General features: G+C 42.7%; 1 protein-coding gene across 1 annotated transcript in view; it reads left to right on the top strand.

The window, feature by feature from the left end:
- Positions 1–15795, top strand: part of GNB1 (G protein subunit beta 1) — a 54172-nt gene extending 38377 nt beyond the window's left edge. The window contains exons 6-11 of the mRNA XM_069948987.1: positions 4938–5100; positions 5726–5792; positions 6463–6664; positions 7362–7578; positions 11111–11222; positions 13083–15795. Of these exons, the coding sequence (XP_069805088.1) occupies positions 4938–5100; positions 5726–5792; positions 6463–6664; positions 7362–7578; positions 11111–11217 (756 nt within the window). The 3' untranslated portion in view covers positions 11218–11222; positions 13083–15795. The remainder of the gene's footprint in view (positions 1–4937; positions 5101–5725; positions 5793–6462; positions 6665–7361; positions 7579–11110; positions 11223–13082) is intronic.
- Positions 15796–16736: the final 941 nt, after the last annotated feature.

Here is a 16736-nt window from a genome sequence, read left to right as displayed (position 1 = left end):
TAAAAAGCGATCAAAAAGTCGTATATGCACAATCAAGGTACCGATAGAAAGATCACATCATGGCGCAAAAAATGACACCTCGCACAGCCCCATAGACCAAAGGATAAAAGCGCTATAAGCCTGGGAATGGAGCGATTTTAAGGAATGTATATTGGTTAACAACGGTTTGAATTTTTTACAGGCCATCAGATACAATATAAGTTATACATGTTACATATCGTTTTAATCGTAACGACTTGAGGAACATGCATAACAAGTCAGTTTTACCCCAGGGCGAATGGCGTAAAAACACATTTCCCCCAAATAAAAGAAATGCGTTTTTTTTTTCAATTTCACCACACTTTGAATTTTTTTCTGGTTTCGCAGTGTACTTTATGCAAAAATTCAGCCTGTAATTGCAAAGTACAATTAGTGACGCAAGAAATAAGGGGTCATGTGGGTTTCTAGGTGGAAAAATGCAAGTGCTATGACCTTTTAAACACAAGGAGGAAAAACCGAAAACGTAAAAACGAAAATGGGCCCCGTCCTTAAAGGGTTAAGCCTTCCGATAACGTTAACAGGGGTCAGATGCTCTGCAGCCAGTTTGCTGATTTTGTAAGACAACCCCTTTAAGTGATTCATAACTTTATAGTATGGCTGTATGGGATTCTATAGAGAGATGAATGCATTCATAGCGCCTCACCTTCCAAATACCCTTGTGGCCCTAGTGTGTCCAGCACTGACTAAATCTGTGCACAGCTCTGTTCACGCTAGTGCCATTCTCCGTTAGAGGGGATTTGGTTAGGTTCCTAGCAGACTCCTACAAGTCTGGGGAAAAAAAATAGTCCTGAAAATGAGTGGTGCATATGTATTGTGTGTACAGTGCTCTGTTCATTCTTACTGGGAGTGCTGGGGAAAGTTTTGTTCCTGTTCTCTGGATCTTTGGGGGTCCCAGTGGTCAGACCCCCTCCAATCAGCTTATCCCCTTATCCTGTGGATGAAGGATAAAGCCATCAGATGGGGCATTGTTTCTTCTATTGGATGACAGCCATTATCAAATCAGACCCTTGCCCATTGTATCTAGCGTATTGTCTTGTCACTTTCCTGGGCCAGTCCCTATGTTGTCAGACCAGGCAAATATTATACCAGCCTTCGTCCTCTATTCACATTGGGGGAGATTTATCAAACATGGTGTAAAGTGAAACTGACTCAGTTGCCCCTAGCAACCAATCAGATTCCAAGGTCAAAGGTGGAATCTGATTGGTTGCGAGGGGCAACTGAGCAAGTTTCACTTTACACCATGTTTAATTGATAAATCCCCCCCCCCATTGTAGCCATGTTAACAGGAAAGGAGGTTTGTGGTGATGTCACTTATGGTTACGGTGAAACCGCCATCAGGGTCTGGTGCAATCCTAGGATCCTCTTTAAGTATGCACGCTATACATTCAGAGTTTATACTGAGGGCGGTAATGTTGAGATAGCGTCTGATGTCATATGCAGCCTTCTGGCAGGATCGGGAGGGCCTGGCTTACATCAGCTCTTCCTGCAGTGTCTCCTGTGATTTATGGTGGAGGGATACAGGAAACAAGTGGTGCGCTAAAGTAAACCTGGGCTTATGTAAACTATGGTGTGCAAGGCTTTGTCTTCAGAGAGCCCCAAGTATACATGAGGTGCTCAGCTGGTACGCACAATTGTATATACAGTACGCCATGAAGATCACTATGCATCGGCACAGCACTGATTTTATAAAGAAGTTGCAAAAGAAAATGGCTCCTGTTGTAATCCGAAGCCGCCTCTACTTCTCGTCTAATGTAGTTTTTCTTGATGAGCAACTTTTCTTCCCTTCCTGGCATCAGTGATTGGGTTACTCGATGTTAGAGTTCCTGACCTCTCTCATTTGCGGTTTGCAGCTTCTTCCTGTCTCAGTCAACACTTTTTAGCTCTTAGGAGCTGCCTGCATAGGGTTGTATTTCATGCTTGGCACACAGCAGGGTTTCAAGTATGGACTGGCCTCGGGGTCTGATTTAAAGTGACACTACACCTTTTATTATGCTCGCAGGCCCAGAATTCTTTTCAATTTTGTTTTATTGTCAGAGTTGTTAGTTGTTTTTTATTTTTACCTAACAGACTCATAGATGTAAAAGCTGACATGCTGACCACCTGCCACCTCTTATAGAGGAGGCTTACCTATGGAGTTAGATGGTTGGCAATGAAAAAGGTCCATCGAGTCCAGTCTATAACTGTATTGTGTAATGGAGTAGAGCACAGGTGTCATACTGTGACCCTCCAGCTTTTACAAAACTACAATTCCTATCATGCCTGGACGTCCAAAGCTTTGATTGTCCAGGCATGATGGGAATTGTAGTTTTGCAACAGCTGGAGGGCCTGAGTTTGAACCCCCTGGTCTAGAAACGTAAGAACTATATTGAAGCAGATGCCAATTGCCCCATACTAGGGGAAAATTCCTCACCCTTGCCAAATATAGCAATTGAAATAAATCCCTGGATCAGTGTCCCTTCTCCAGAAATCTATAACCCATATCTTGCAATATTATAATTTTCAAGTAAAACTTTGACTTTGATGGAATTAGCCATTACAGTCATATGGCAGAGTTCCATGATCTTACTGCTCTTACAGTAAAGAATCACTTCCTACAGTAAAGAATCCTTTCTATCAAAACTGTTGACGGCCCAAAGATGTTTGAGAGAGAAGTCCATACACCGCTATGGCCCCAGTGGATGGAAAACCCCACCCTTCTCTGACGCATCTCCATTCATTCTAATTGAGCTGCATCACACAGGGGCGGGGGTTTCCTCCCACATGAGGTGGGCTGGCCGGTCTGCCTCCAGTGCCTCAGCCCCGGCGGGCCATGGTTTGAAATAAGGACTGCGGCACTGGCTTCCCTGCGACATTCTATTCATATGCTACACTTAAAGCAAATGTACCTGATGGTACATTCGCTTTAAAGGGGGTTATCCAGTGCTACAAAAACATGGCCACTTTCTTTAAGAGACGACACGACTCTTGTCTCCAGTTCAGGTGCGGTTTGCAATTAAGCTCCATTTACTTCAATGGAACTGAGCAGCAAAACCCTGCCCAAACTGGAGACAAGAGGGGGGCTGTTTCCTGAAGAAAGTGGCCATGTTTAGCGCTGGATAACCCCTTTTAAGCATAGACCTTCACTGGCCATACAGATTAGACTTACACAAGATGTCAGTGTGATCAGCCTGACTGCCCACCAGTGGGCTGAGTATTCCGGTGCTTTCCATTAGAATGCATATCCACTCACCATACATTTTATAGAGCGGTCAGAAGGGAGACGATACGTCTGTTGCCGACTTTACACCCAGACACCACCAGCCATGGATATTGGGCCTAAAGAGAAGAGCTTCATCAAGTAAATGATTGTAGTGTCCACATATGTATGAAGGGACATGATACATTCTAAGGGCCCTATTCCACCGGACGATTATCGTTTGCATAATCGTTAACGATTAACGATCTCAAACGACCGCTATTGCGAAAGACCTGAAAACGTTCAGTCATTTCCAAGGAACGATAATCGTTACTTATGATCGTAATTGCGATAGTTTCTCTTCGCTATTTATTCGCTATTGCGTTCGTATCTATTGCGAACGACCAAACGATGTCTTATTCAATGCGAACGATTTGCGAACGAGCAACTATAAAAATATGTCCAGGTCTTATAAAGCAATCAACCATTTCTCGTTCGGTCGTTAATCGTTAACTGCATTTCAACCGAACGATTATCGTTCAGATTCGAACGATTTAACGATAATCTGAACGATAATCGTCCGGTGGAATAGGGCCCTAAGAATGGGACGTTCCATACACTAGAAGTGCGGGTTATGACCGAAAAAAACCTTCCGTCAGGTCAACATTTTATAAAGTCCACAGCACTGCCTTATGCTTCTGGTGCTGTGTTTTCAGTACGGTTATGGCCCCGTTCCTAGAAAAAGCTGTTGTATAAACACACGCAGCGCTAATAAAACGCGTCGTCTGGTTGGTATGCCGATTGCATACTCCAGATATCTTCTACACAACCGTTTTGTCACTGCAGAGTTGTGGGAAGGAGGGTTCACAAAAAATAACTGACTTCACTTGGGCTTGGGAAATTGTAACCTTTGGCCCTTCAGCTGTTGCGAAACTACAACTCCCAGTATGCCCTGACAGCCGAAGGCTGTCAGGGCATGCTGGGAGTTGTAGTTTCGCAACAGCTGGAGGGTAATCACTGGTAACCAGAAAAAGGGACAATCATTGGCACCAATGGCGTTAGACTGTTCACAGTTGTTACAGTGTAGACAGTTGTTTACACCATAACAAGTAGTGTTCATACTGTTCCCGGTTGTGTTTGCATATTACACATATCCATATCCTACACAGAGAATCCATTTTTACCAATGGTTGTAAAAAATAAGTGCACCTCATCCCTGAGGCAGCAAGGACATGGCTAGCCAAGATTGGACGTACCCATAACCGGCATTCATACAAGTCTGTGAATAGTTCACATATAGGTATATAGTATCCAGAACAACTACATCCCCGAGCGCCTGTGACTGCCTCTCCCCAGGGGTGAGCACTATGGAATGAGGAGTTAACTCTGTAGTAGTCATGGTTTCTTTCGAACCATCAGCCGTAACAGTACAACAAGCTGCCTAATATTGTGGCCCTAGTACCATTTTAGCAGCTCGGACCCATCAAGACATGGACTCCTTAAGACCTGTTAAGACTTAAGGCTGTTTCTTGTGGTGTCTGGTACCAAGACATTAGCTGGTCCCTAGGTCGGACTTATCCTTCAGATGCTTGAGTAGATTGCACTAAATACAGAAAAATGTTTTTAGCTTATTGGCAGAACATTAATGTTAGAATTTTTTTTTACTAGTTAATTTTTATTTTATAAAAATTATATAATGTAATCTTTTTTCCCCCCATCCTAGGTTCATGCAATTCCCTTGCGTTCTTCTTGGGTGATGACATGTGCTTACGCTCCATCTGGAAACTATGTGGCTTGTGGTGGTCTTGATAACATTTGTTCAATTTACAACCTGAAAACCCGTGAAGGAAATGTGAGAGTGAGCCGTGAATTGGCTGGTCACACAGGTGAGTGTAGCGGCTGAAACCCCCCCCCCATAGACCTTAAAGGGGTTATCCTGCGCTACAAAAACATGACCACTTTTCTGCCTACTGTCTCCAGTTAAGGTGCAGTTTGCAATTAAGCTCCATTTACTTCAATGGAACTGAGTTTCAAAACCCCACCCAAACTGGAGACAACAATAGGGGGAAAGTGGCCATGTTTTTGAAGCGCTGGATAACCCCTTTAACAAGAGACTGTAGGATACAGGGACCCCCCCCCCCCCCATAATTGAGTCTTTGCAAACCTCATAAGGAATATTCCCACCGTTTAACATCTCCTATGGATAGCGTAAAAAAATGGGTTGATAGGTGGGGCTTTTGCTGATACTTTTGGTTTTTGTCCCAATATTTTACTAGAATTTTTAAGGTGTTATCCAGGATCAAAAGAACATTAGTATTTTGCTCTGTGTGTATGTGTGGTATTGCAGCCTCTATTAAAGTAAATAGTCATTGTGTAATACCACACACAACCTGTGCACAGGAGTGGCACTGTTTTTAGACGAAAGCAGCTATGTTTTTCTAATCCTGGTTAATAGGCAAACCCCAGAATTAATGGGAATTACTTTTGTAACCGTTCTCCTTGCCTTTGTAGGCTATCTGTCCTGCTGTCGCTTTCTGGATGATAACCAAATAATTACCAGCTCTGGAGATACCACTTGGTTAGTATATCATCTAATATGTATGTGGCTTGGTGAATTCAGTTTCTTGACTCTATCTTTGCATGACCCTGCTCGTAAAACAGATTTTTCGAGTGGATTTTATCGCAGTCTGTGCACGGATTCCATATGGGAATTCATCAGTTCCACTCACAAACTGTTCCATTGTTCCGAGTTGGAATGTTCTTTGAAGAAACTTTCAGCTTGTACTCGCACAAAGCAGATTTTTCACATGGAAAATTGTGGAATGCGCGTTGGGTCTTACAGGACACCCTCTTGTACAGCAGTGGTCTGGGTGTTATATGTGGATTAGGCTTGGTTTGTACATTGTATGGAAGAATATGCCCATTGCATTTCAAGACTACCCTTTTTGCTTTTGCACTTTTTTTTTTATATATATATTTTTGGATGCACACAACCTGCATTCATAGGGGCTACGGTGTGTTCTGCTTTCCTGATGCTTTTTCCCACGCTGACTATAACGTGTAACAGATCTCTTGTCCGCATGTGCTTGTAAACGGTTTTCTTATTTAAAACAATGGAATGCATGTTGCAGGCGTCTCTTCACTCATAATCTGGATGGCCTAAGTGTTAAATGGTGCGATTAAACAGTAGAGTATAATGTTTATAGACTACAAAGCTTATAACTTCTTTGTTTCTCCCTCGTGTGCAGCGCTCTTTGGGACATTGAAACTGGTCAGCAGACAACCACCTTTACAGGACACACTGGGGATGTAATGAGCCTGTCCCTGGCTCCAGATTCCAGGTGCTTTGTGTCTGGGGCCTGCGATGCCTCAGCCAAACTTTGGGATATCCGAGAAGGGATGTGCCGACAGACCTTCACCGGCCACGAGTCTGACATTAATGCTATCTGTGTAAGTATTCCCTACGTATAAGGGAGCGTGAAAGTTTTTAGTGTTTCACCAAGTATAATTGCATAAAAATAAGAAGTGTTAGGCCTTAATCCCATGTTCCATAAATATGGTCACTGTGCTACGGAATGGAGTTCAAAGTTCCGTGAACTGTGATTTGTTATGATGCCGGGAGTTTAAATTGTCTTGTGGCTGTGTCGGTACAGTAGCGGGAAGATTTAATTTGATTTGGAGCTCCCGGCATAGTAATAAATCACAATGGCAGGAGTTCAGTGGTTCTGGGCCGTAATCATGGAACATGTAAATGACCCCTTTAGCCATGGGTCTCCACTCTGCGTCCCTCCAGCTGTTGCAATACTACATTTCCCATCATGCCTGGACAGCCAAATCTAAAGCTTTAGCTGTCTGGGCATGATGGGAATTGTGGTTTTGTAACAGCTGGAGGGCCGCAGTTTGGAGACCATTGCCTTTAGCAGTTTTGGCTAAGCGCACAAGGTTAGCTCTTCACCTCCACCTTTTATATGACAGATCCACCTGAAATAATGGTCACAGTTGTATACAGCCTGTCTGTGTCCTGGGACCACTTATGGCTATAATAAAATTTGTCCCTGATGTACATTATACAGGGAGTCGGTGGGTTGACTTAAAGATAGTATTTGATTTTTTTTTTTTAAACGTTTCTCTTCTTTCTCTTTTTTAGTTCTTCCCCAATGGCAATGCTTTTGCCACTGGCTCAGATGATGCCACATGCAGGCTCTTTGACCTTCGTGCAGACCAGGAGCTGATGGTTTACTCTCATGACAATATCATCTGTGGCATCACCTCAGTAGCATTCTCAAAGAGCGGACGCCTCCTCTTAGCCGGTTATGACGATTTCAATTGCAATGTCTGGGACACACTTAAGGCCGACAGAGCAGGTATAACTATATGTAGTTAATCTTTTCCCTTAGTCATCTATGTATGAGGTACTCCTAATATAGTGCCAATGTATCTACATCCTTGACCTATGTGTATTCTGCATTGAACATTACCTGCCCTGAAAGGGCAAGAGCGGATCCTACTTTGATGGGCTCACCACGGATATAGCATCATACTACATGTGACATGTGACTATGGCAAGGTCTGGCCAGAAAAACTGGCCAGAAAAACTATCTTTGGCCTTCATCTCTTCATAGGGGTAAGGCAGGTAGTAGTAGCACCTTATTACCTGTTTCATTAAAGGGCTACTCCAGCTAAAATCTTTCTTTCAAATCAACTGGTGTCAGAAAGTTGTAAAGTTGTGATTTGTAATTCCTATTTTTAAAATTTCAAGTCTTCCAGTACTTATCAGCTTCTGTATGTCTTGTAGGAAGGGGTGTATTCTCTCCAGTCTGACACAGTGCTCTCTGCTACCAACTCTGTCAGAAAACCTCTCCTGTTCTGGACAGTTCCTGTGTCGCTGGGGATTTACTAAAGTTTTGGACAGTTCCTGTCTCGGACAGAGGTGGCAGACTGAAAAAAATACACCACTTCCTGCAGGACATACAGCAGCTGATAAGTATTGGCAGACTTGAGATTTTTAAATAGAAGTAAATTACAAATCTACATAACTTTCTGAAACCAGTTAATTCGAAAGATTTTCGCCGGAGTACCTCTTTAACTCCTCCTGGACTGGTCCTATCATAGTGCTTTAACCGCTGAGCACAACATTGCTGGATCAAGAGTGGGGAGATGCACTCCTGTGGGTAAAACTTTTGTCAGCTGACATTTCTTTACTGTGTCGGCTTTATTGATGAAGAGCGAAGAGTTAAGGACTGCGACTGCAGTTTCAGGATAATGCAAAATCAGATTTACATAACAGCAAAAAGAACATGGCACAGTTATCATCATATCACATATAATCCACATTAGGTAAATAGGAATTATCAGAAGGAAATAACACCAAAACATTAATAACATGGAAAGTATATGGGTCCGGTCAGGACTGGAAATGATAGAGCATCAAAACCCTTCCCTCCTTGCATGTCACTGAGGGAAGTAAAAGAACCTGGGTATAGCTGGGTATAACTGTAATGACACAGCCGCACACAGAATGTGGGAATAAGCCTTAAAGAGGCAGTTTACAAAAACTTATTATTGGCCTCCCCGGTAGGCGCTGGCACCGATACTCACCGCAGCTGATCGGTGTCCCACGTAGTTCAAATCCGGCGCGCGCTCTCATCCGCCTCTCCTGTGACGACTCTGTCCTGTGATTATACGCCGGAACTCTTGCTTCCATGCGTTCTCTTTGGAAGCGCGTGCATTCCGGCGTTCAATTACAAGACAGAAAAGGAGTCACTGCAGAAGCTGAAGTGGGCGCGCGCCGGATTTGAACGGCGCAGCAGGACGCCGATCAGCTGCAGTGAGTATAGGTGCCAGCGCCTACCAGGGGGGCCAATAATATATATATTTTTTTCTTTAAAGTTTATGTATTTGGATCTCATCCCTTTAAGGGCGTGTTCATGCTTTCGTATTTGTCTCTTTCCAATTTTGTTTTTTGAACTACATTGCCTCAAAAAAAACAAAACTCAACATGTTGAAATCTTTGATACATCATTCTGTGTTCAGACCCCACTAATGGCTAGAAGAAGCTGGGAGAAGTGCACAGCTGAGCGCTTCTCTCCCTGATCGGTGCAGGAGTTTATGTGGCTTGGAGCCCGTATCCTGCAGTGAGACAGGGAAAGAAGCTGGAAGGCCGAATTTACTAGTCTGCAATTTTGCGGACCTTACGGATGGGGAAGGCAAGTAATGAATTGGTTCCCCGCATGATATGAAGTATCAATATCACGGTGGTAGCGGGGAAACTCTTTGAATCACTGTCCGCAGTTCTGTTATTACAGTGCTGCGGAGATTCGAACAGTTTCCCCACTGCCGCCATGATATTGATACGTCATGCTGTGCGGGGAACCAATCCAATACTTGCCTTCCCCATACGTAAGGTCCGCAAAATTGTGGACTAGTGAATGCGGCCTTAGATGAGTGTTTCTCCTCACTTTATGGCAGACGTGTCAAACTCAGGCCCTGCAGCTGTTGCAAAAGTCCTAAAGCTTTGGCTGTCCAGGCATGATGGGAATTGTAGTTTTAAAACAGCTGTAGGGCCTGATTCCAGCTGTCCAATATGAAGGTGTGAATGAGGCCTTAGAAGCACACTTCTGACAGTATTAATCTGCGTGCTCTTGGCCTTTTCATGCTGGATTGCAGTAAGGGCTCTTAGTACATTAGTGACCACTCTGCCGTTCTTGCTGATCACTGAATTGAGGAAGAGTGGAAAGTCTAGTGAGTCCACAATCTAGAATAAGTGAGAGATTACAATGGGCCGGTGGCGGAGCCCCCTCTGTTTTGATCCTAGATGGGGTTTGGAGCTCTCCGTTATGTTTATAGTAAGACCAACCTCTAACTGGTATTTGACATACCTGGTGCATAAGTCATGACTCTTATAGATGGGAAGATGAGCGGCCATCAGACAGTATTAAGAACACATGCACATGCTGTCACGCCCAAGGGCTTAAAGGGGTTATCCAGTGCTACAGAAACATGGCCACTTTCTTTCAGAGACAACATGACTCTTGTCTCCAGTTCAGGTGCAGTTTGCTATTAAGCTCCATTCACTTCAATAGAACAGAGCAGGAAAACCTGCACCCAAGCTGGAGACAAGAGTGGGGCTGTCTCTGGAAGAAAGTGGCCATGTTTTTGTAGCGCTGGATAACCCCTTTAGCATAAATACATACATGTGCTTGACTTTGATGTAAACACGTTGCAATCCAGGCAACCACTACCCTATCAGATTGTCTCCTGGTGACAGAATTAATCCCGCACTTATCTTACAGATTGGTGCACGTCCTGGATAAGCCCTAATGAAATGGCTAGCCTTGTGTTGCTCCATGGCAATCTGACCTTGCTATATGTCTCCATGTAGCAGCGATGCACTAGGTGTGTTTGCTCTCAGGAAGCGCTTATTGATCTTCGCCAGTATTACTGCCTGTAGAAAGCGTAATGTTATCTCTCGTACAGGAAAGTGGTTGGCGAGTAGAAGAGGCCGCTAGTGCTTTGCGGTGAAATAAGCGTGGTTTATTTGCTTTCTCCAGCTGCCTGATACTGTGCACTGGTTATCTCCTATAGGACGCTCCCCAAAGACCGTCGGGTATACAATAGTTTGGTCTATAGGTGTAGATGGCGTCCATAATAAATGCTGGTTTATGGGGAGGGGGGCTGGCGCTAGGCTTTTTGTCGACGTAAGTGTGGTCTGGAATAGCTTCCAGCAGTTTGACCAGCTGTTAGTGCAGCGAGCTTTCTGATGGCATTGTGAATTATTTAGGCCATCGGGCTACTCATGCATTTCTAATGTCGTCTGCAGCAGAGATCAGCAGACAGTGTGTTAATGTCTTAACCTTGCTGAGCTCACCCGCTTTCCAATGTTTTTCTTCTTTCAAGGTGTCCTGGCTGGTCATGATAACCGTGTAAGTTGCTTGGGAGTGACAGATGATGGCATGGCAGTGGCAACAGGGTCATGGGACAGCTTCCTCAAGATTTGGAACTAAAGTCTGTAAGTATCAGTAGCATTGTTCTCCTTAGTCGTCGTCTCCGGCAGGTTTACTTTTCAGGACGGATTTCCTTAAACTATTCCGATTCCTGGTAAATATTTATAGAGAATCCAATTCCTTGTCAGGGTTTATAGACACTGGAACAGAGGTGTTCCAGTGTTAAGAAAATGTTAATCCATAGTGCGATTGCTTACGGCTTCACAATGGACGCAGGGGGAATTCACACCATATATACGAAAAACATATGTATAGATTAGAGAGATTAAGTGTCTGCATTTGTTTTCACTTGTCTCTAAAACACATAAAAATAGTTGAAGTGCAAAAATAGCAAGTTTTGATGGGTCGTGGTTTGGATGTCCAGACCGCCCGTAAGGTCATTGAGTAGAGCCGGGAGAAGCAAGCGGCCAAGCTGTTTTCCATCTTGCTGCATTAGACCATCTTTGTAAACTATCGCTTAGTGGGATGGAAATCACAGGGAGAGAAGCATTAAAGGGGTTATCCAGCGCTACAAAAACATGACCACTTTCCCCCTACTGTTGTCTCCAGTTTGGGTTGGGTTTTGAAATTCAGTTCCATTGAAGTAAATGGAGCTTAATTGCAAATTACACCTGAACTGGAGACAACAGTAGGGGGAAAAGGAGCCATGTTTTTGTAGCGCTGGATAACCGCTTTAAGGTTAGCACTTCTCCCACCTCTAATTGTTGCAAAACTACAGTTTCCATTATGTCTGGATAGTCAAATCTTGTCTAACTAGAGGGAGTCTGAACCCCTGGACCCCAACCCCTCAGATGGCCCTAATACGGACATGGGGGAGCAGGCATAACTGTGATCCGTAGGTCTAATTGATATCAGTAAATCTATTACAAATATATAGGTATGGATTCAGTACATCTGTCATGTGTTTTTGAATGCTCTTGGCACCTACATAATGTGTATCCACATGGCCTCTATACATCTTGCTGATGGCAAGAGTGTTCTTTTTGCCTGTGTTCGACTGCTATACATTAGTATAATTTATGTGGTGTAGCAAGGTTTGAGTCACTGTTCTAGACAGTTTATTACGCACTGCAGAGTTGAGTCCAGCTCCATTCATTCTCTATGGACGCCGGAACTCCACAGCGCGCGCCGGCTTCTGACCAGGATATCTCCGTCCTGGGAGCCGTACTTGGCGGGATGAGGTCAGTATAAGGGGACTATGGCTGAAACCTTTAAAGGGGTCCCACAGACAAATGTTGAAGGTGGTAGCAAAAGATATCTGTCCCTTAGAATGCATACCTCACTGGGCCTGATCCCAAGTTTCACCCAGGGTTCTGCTTTGGATTATACTCACCCAGGGTTATCCAGGTTTACAAAAAACATTGCTGCTTTCTTCCAAAAACAGCACACCCCGAGTTCTTCTGCTTTTGATAGTTGAAGAAGTTTGATGCAGCCCTAGGGAGTTCTGAAAAAACTTGGATATGGCCTATGTCTGTATCCATGTTTTCCATACAGCCTCCCAACAACTTCAGCCACTGGTAATCAAATACCAAGTTGCTTGAAATCGGATAAACCTGATCATGCTTGAGGTTCACTCATCTCTAGTAATATGTCAAGTTTAGGTTCCTCTATTTTGTGTTTAAGCTGAGTTCACACCAGCATTGTTTTTTCATAGTTTTGCTCCTTCAAAAGAGTCAAATGGTTGTGTTTCCAGTATGTCTGGAAGTTTAGCAGCACGGTGCAATATTTTATTTGGTATTTATATAGAACCTATAAAGGAGGCACCAATGCAGCCAATGAAGGTGAGAACAGTATGTTTTCTTGAAAAGAAAAAAAAAAAGTTTTATAATCTGCAATTTTTTGTTTCCTCCTTTCTCCTTTCTTAGACACCCAGCGGACTTCTCCATGACTGGAAGAGCATTCCAACCTTCGAAATTTTAAATCATAGCATATCCGATCCAACCATACTAACGTGGACACCCACTCTCCCTACTCCCATACATCAAAGGGCAGAACCTCTCTTCTCATTTTTGCTGAAAACAAGAGCACAATTATTTGCTATAGAAAGAATTGTTTTGTGGTTCTGAAACCGAGAATTGTGCATTCCTTTTGGGACCATTTCTTTTTAATTTTATCTTTTTTCTTTTGTTTTTGTTTTTTTTTTTCTTCATCCCCCTTTGTTCACCTTTTTATTTTATTTTTTTTGTCTTGAATAATGATACAAAACACTATGCGCCGTAAGAGATAACCAAGATATAGCTATACCCAGCATAAAGTCCATTTCATGAATGTTAATCTGAAGGTTCTAGAGCAGTGAGTCTGGATTTTCTTTCGTCATTAAGGCCGGATGTTAATGTGAGAACTGCAGTACAGAATTGTAAAATAACAGTTAACAGGTTCTGTTTCTTTTTGTTTGTTTTTTGCTTCTTTTTTTTTTTTTCATTTTTTCCTTTTTGCGCCCCTTCTTTTATGGTCCATTAAGTGAAGGTGGGATGTGATAGACCTGTGAGCCAGGGCCTCTATAAAATGCTGTAATCTGTCCCTGTATTGTCTGTTGTAAAAAAAAAAAAATCTGTTGCACAGGTACAGAACCCTATGAACATTAAAGAGCATATTAGACATCCACATGCCCTCCATGTAATGGTCATATGTAATATCTGTCAACCCTCCCCGGGTAGGTTGCTCCAGTAATTGAGTTACTTTTGAGCACCAACTGCTTGGGAAATGTTAGTAACCCAATGCCTGGAGTGCCTTCAGAATCTTGTGTCATCTAAGAATATTGACCGTCCATGTTGGGACTCTGCAACAGATGCGACTGGAGTGTTGGAAGGACTCGGTTAACCATTGTACAGTTCTTTATACCACCGATGCCAATGAACTGTGTTCTATTCTACGAATGCATCTACACCACTCCACCTTCTCCTTGCACCCAACACACTATTAGAACTCCTTCAGGGATCGAGAGCATGCAAGATTGCGGAGCAATGTTCAGCTCACCCTTTGCTATTGAGGTTAACCCATAGTTCTTGTTTATATATATGTATATTTTTTTTTCTTCTGGGTGGGGACGAGATTTATTTCCCTTTTTTTAGAGCCAAGCTGGCAGCATCTCTAGCTATATTGTAAAGCACCTACATCAAGCACCAGTCATACGTGGTCTGTTTAGCGTGCTCCTTTTTGAGCAAAGACATGTACTTCTAGATGGGCATCTAGTAGTCTTGTTGGTGCTGTATGATGTTGGCAGATCTTTATTTTATTTTTTTTCAGTTTTTTATTTTGTCCTTCACAGTTTAGCACATGTCAAATCCTTTATTCGCGTAACGACCCCCCGAATCATTCAGACCCACGTTCCCTTTCCGAACACTTTGTTCTGTTAACACTGGGAAGCGAAAATGAGACGTACAAAGGGTATATTTCGTGAACACTACCCTGGGTCCCGTACTGATAGATTAGGAGCAGCAGCCGTGGACAGAAGTACATGTCTGTACTCTTTGGATATCAAGTCAGATGTGTATGAAATGATGTACAAATTAATGTTTTTGAAAATAATGATCTTGAACTTTCTAAGTTAAAACTTCAGAAAGCTTTTATTCTTCTGTTGGCGGGGGGTGGGGGTGTGTTTGCCATAGGGATGGGTTTTCCTCTTAAGATTGCATGCTGTAGAGTTGCTTAATAATGTGCAAATAGAGAGTCCTTTAGATGTTTTGTTTTTTTTCCCTTTTTTTTTTTTTTTTTTTGTTCACTTTTTTTTCCCTTTTCATTTTAAAAGAAATAACCTGTTTAAAAAGAATGAAATAACTATTGCGGTTGTGCTCGTTTTTTTTTTTTTTTATTTTATAATCACAGCTACTCTTATGTATACATTTTCGAAAAAAAATAAAATAAAACGTTCAGTGCAAAAAAAAATGAGCACTTTGACGAGTAGCTTAATTCACTTTTTTTTTTTTTTTTTTTTTAACAAATAAAAAAAAACATCCTGTTCAAACGATTGCATAAAATCAATAAATAAAAAAAGATTTTTTTCAGGAAGGGTTGGGAATTGTGACATTAAACTTTACCCTGGTTTAAGTTGATGCTTCTCAGCCTGTTCTTGTAGAAAGAGGATCTTGCATCTGATTTTGGGTTTTTGTTTTTTTTTGTTCTTCCAAGAACAGCTTTCCCTTCTATTTCCCTCCCCGTTCTGTTCAAGTCTATTTGTTACTGTAGAGATCTGGACACCAATACACAGGAACTGCACCTCTGTTCCACGGTCTGTGCAGTAAGAAAGTAGCACATTTTTAATTTCATTAGCTTCTTCCTAATTGTATATGATCGATACTCAACCTTTAGCAGTAGAGGCTTTTTATTTTTTTTTTCTCCTCTTTCTGTACAAAAAAAAGTGCTGTAATTGTGCGTTAGGCCGGGAACTGGCAAAGAAAGATGCCCCGCCCACTTCTTGCATAAATTACTATGTAGAGCTCTCTTGCACCCCCTACTCCCTTTCACCTTTTGTATTTAATTTTAAAGTCAGTGTACTACAAGAACGCTGGATGCAAGATAGATACTATATTAAAATGTACTGTTATTTAAGATGTAATAAAGCAGTTTGACATGAGTTTATTACTTGTAGTCAGTCTCTTATTTTAATGGGACCTGGATGGAGAGTATTAGGGGCAAGTATTGAAATGTCCATCGTGAAGGTGCAGCGTTGGCAAACGTTACAATGTCATTACATAAGTTTTCACTAGTAGATCAGATGTATAGTCTAATAGAGATGAGTGCTGGCATCAATGTGTTCCCGGACTCCCTAGGACTGCATGCAGTGTGTTCAGCCACCAGTATTCAAACGGCGAACGATTGGACTCGTCATCTCTATTGTCGACCTGTCAGAAAGGTACCAAGTGTTACTAGCATTGTCACAAACTGTACAGTGATCTGTTGGGCATTTTAAGTCTTACGAAAGTATATGTGCAGGAATGGCCTGAATGTAGTCACTAGGTGATCTAGGTGATAACCTACATGGAGAGTGGCATAAGAAGCAAGTCTGCATTCACGTTACGTGTTCTGCATGTAACTGATTTTTTCCCCCCACCTGGGCAGCATCTGTGATAAGATGCTGAGAGCGGGGGAACTGTACAGATATGCGTTGCACCGTAATGAATCAGCCGTGTGGCTCTGTCATTACAGCGCAGTGCATATCCAGTTCCCCCGCTCCCAGCATCTTATTACAGATGCTGCCCAGGCGGGGGGAGAGTCCGCAACAGGCATTCCACGTCCGTGTTCGTGCAGAGAACAGAATGTGTGAATGTGGCCTTAGAATAAAGATGAAGGCATACTCTCTTACCCTGATCCCCTGCAGCTGCTACTCCCACACTATCGCAGTCCTCTTGACTTCCTGGTTCCTGATAAAGAGTAACACTTCTGTGACTCATTGACTAAGTAGGGCAAGTCCTATGAGGATGCTCTGTCACCAGGAACCAGAAAGTGGTCATGAGGACAGGAAATTTGAGTATTTTTTTTTTTACTTTTGCACCATCCTCAAATATTAAAAAAATATAAAG

The sequence above is a fragment of the Dendropsophus ebraccatus genome, chromosome 12, assembly GCF_027789765.1.
Source record: "Dendropsophus ebraccatus isolate aDenEbr1 chromosome 12, aDenEbr1.pat, whole genome shotgun sequence".
Lineage (NCBI taxonomy): Eukaryota > Metazoa > Chordata > Amphibia > Anura > Hylidae > Dendropsophus > Dendropsophus ebraccatus.
The sequence above is the reverse complement of the archived record's forward strand: the minus strand, read 5'-3'. Positions and strand labels throughout refer to the sequence as shown.